Source organism: Lygodium microphyllum, chromosome 5 (genome assembly GCF_053477565.2).
Source record: "Lygodium microphyllum isolate KBCC chromosome 5, Lygodium_microphyllum_v1.1.10, whole genome shotgun sequence".
Lineage (NCBI taxonomy): Eukaryota > Viridiplantae > Streptophyta > Polypodiopsida > Schizaeales > Lygodiaceae > Lygodium > Lygodium microphyllum.
The window spans coordinates 62,800,885-62,802,151 of NC_141139.1; the positions used below are offsets into that span (position 1 = coordinate 62,800,885).

A 1,267-nucleotide genomic window follows, 5' to 3' on the forward strand; every position below is an offset into this window, starting at 1 on the left:
TTCTCGACTGCACACGACCGATAACGAGCTCATCGACGGGCCAACGACGTCGTTTGCTGACTTTTGACGACGTCGTTGGACAGGAGCTTGCCGTTTTCTTGGATGGGGACTTCCGATAACGACGTCGTTTGCTGCCTTTTGACGACGTCGCAAAACAAGTAAAGTAGTCTTCTATTTCTATCAGTATTCTGCGCTGGTATTTATATATAAGAGTGGATTTGGTACGCCAAAATTAGATCAGCAAGTTTAGATCAGCCATATTATCGTACACCAGCAAGTTATACGACAATATGGCTGGTGCAAGCTGCTGCGGAACGTCCCTTGTAGGATCAGTGGCCATCCTGATATTAATGATACTGATGAGTATGAGAGGTGAGCTAAATACTGTATCGGCGACTTCCTTCAATGTGGTAAACCATTGCGGGGGCACCCTCGGCGTGCAAGTGCGCGAGAACGCCGGCGGTCCGACCATTGGAACCACAGGCTTCTCCCTGGCGCCTGGCGCGTCCAGGTCTCTGACCCCCCCCAGTGGCTGGTCGGGCAACTTCGGGACGGGCACGCCGAGCCTCCTGGCCGAGTTCACCATCAACATCCCGGCGGGCACGGACTTCTACGACTTGAGCGCAGTGGACGGCTTTCAGCTGGGCGTGGGCATGAGCATCACATGCAACGGCGCGAGCGTTTCCTGCAGCGCGGCGGCTTCCATCTGTCCCTCGGAAGACGTAAACGGCAACGCATGCGTGAACCCCAACCGCGACGACCCCAACACCAGCTACGCCCAGAACGTGCGCGCCTCCTGCCCCGACGCCTACAGTTGGTCCGGCGACGACCACGCCACCCACGGCACGCCCACGGGGGGCACCTGTGTTATCACCTTCTGCCCCTGAGTACCTGCCTATCTTTATTAACATATGGCCTCCCGCGCTAGCGCCTAGTTATTATTGTAAGCTGCTGTGTACCAGCTGTGCCTTGTAATAAAACGTCCGTCATCCGATTAAGCGTGCACATAGATGTTATAACATCTATGTAGTAACTTTATCATGCAACTAAGCATATAGTCATATAATAAAATCTCATAGAGTGACATTTCTATATCTCTAAGATAAATAATAATCGAAAAAAACTTGGTTTGAAAAGTGTTTTTAATAGAGTAAAAAATGTGAAATCCAAATTGTCTTTATTCTACTAGATGTACATCATCTAGGTTTAAACTTCCAATGATTGTATTTTTCATGATGATTTATCAAATCAATACTTGAAAATTAGG

At 49.4% G+C, this 1,267-nt stretch overlaps 1 protein-coding gene across 1 annotated transcript; it reads left to right on the top strand.

The window, feature by feature from the left end:
- The first annotated feature begins 219 nt into the window (after window positions 1-219).
- On the top strand, window positions 220-1,059 carry LOC148035897 (pathogenesis-related protein 5-like). Its single transcript, XM_087679022.1, has one exon. It carries the CDS (start codon window positions 291-293, stop codon window positions 885-887), a length of 597 nt encoding a protein of 198 aa, XP_087535148.1. The 5' UTR covers window positions 220-290; the 3' UTR covers window positions 888-1,059.
- The last annotated feature ends 208 nt before the right edge of the window (window positions 1,060-1,267 follow it).

Excerpts from the sequence above, each read along its gene's own strand:
- LOC148035897 (XM_087679022.1), top strand. The coding sequence starts at position 291 with ATGGCTGGTGCAAGCTGCTGCGGAACGTCCCTTGTAGGATCAGTGGCC.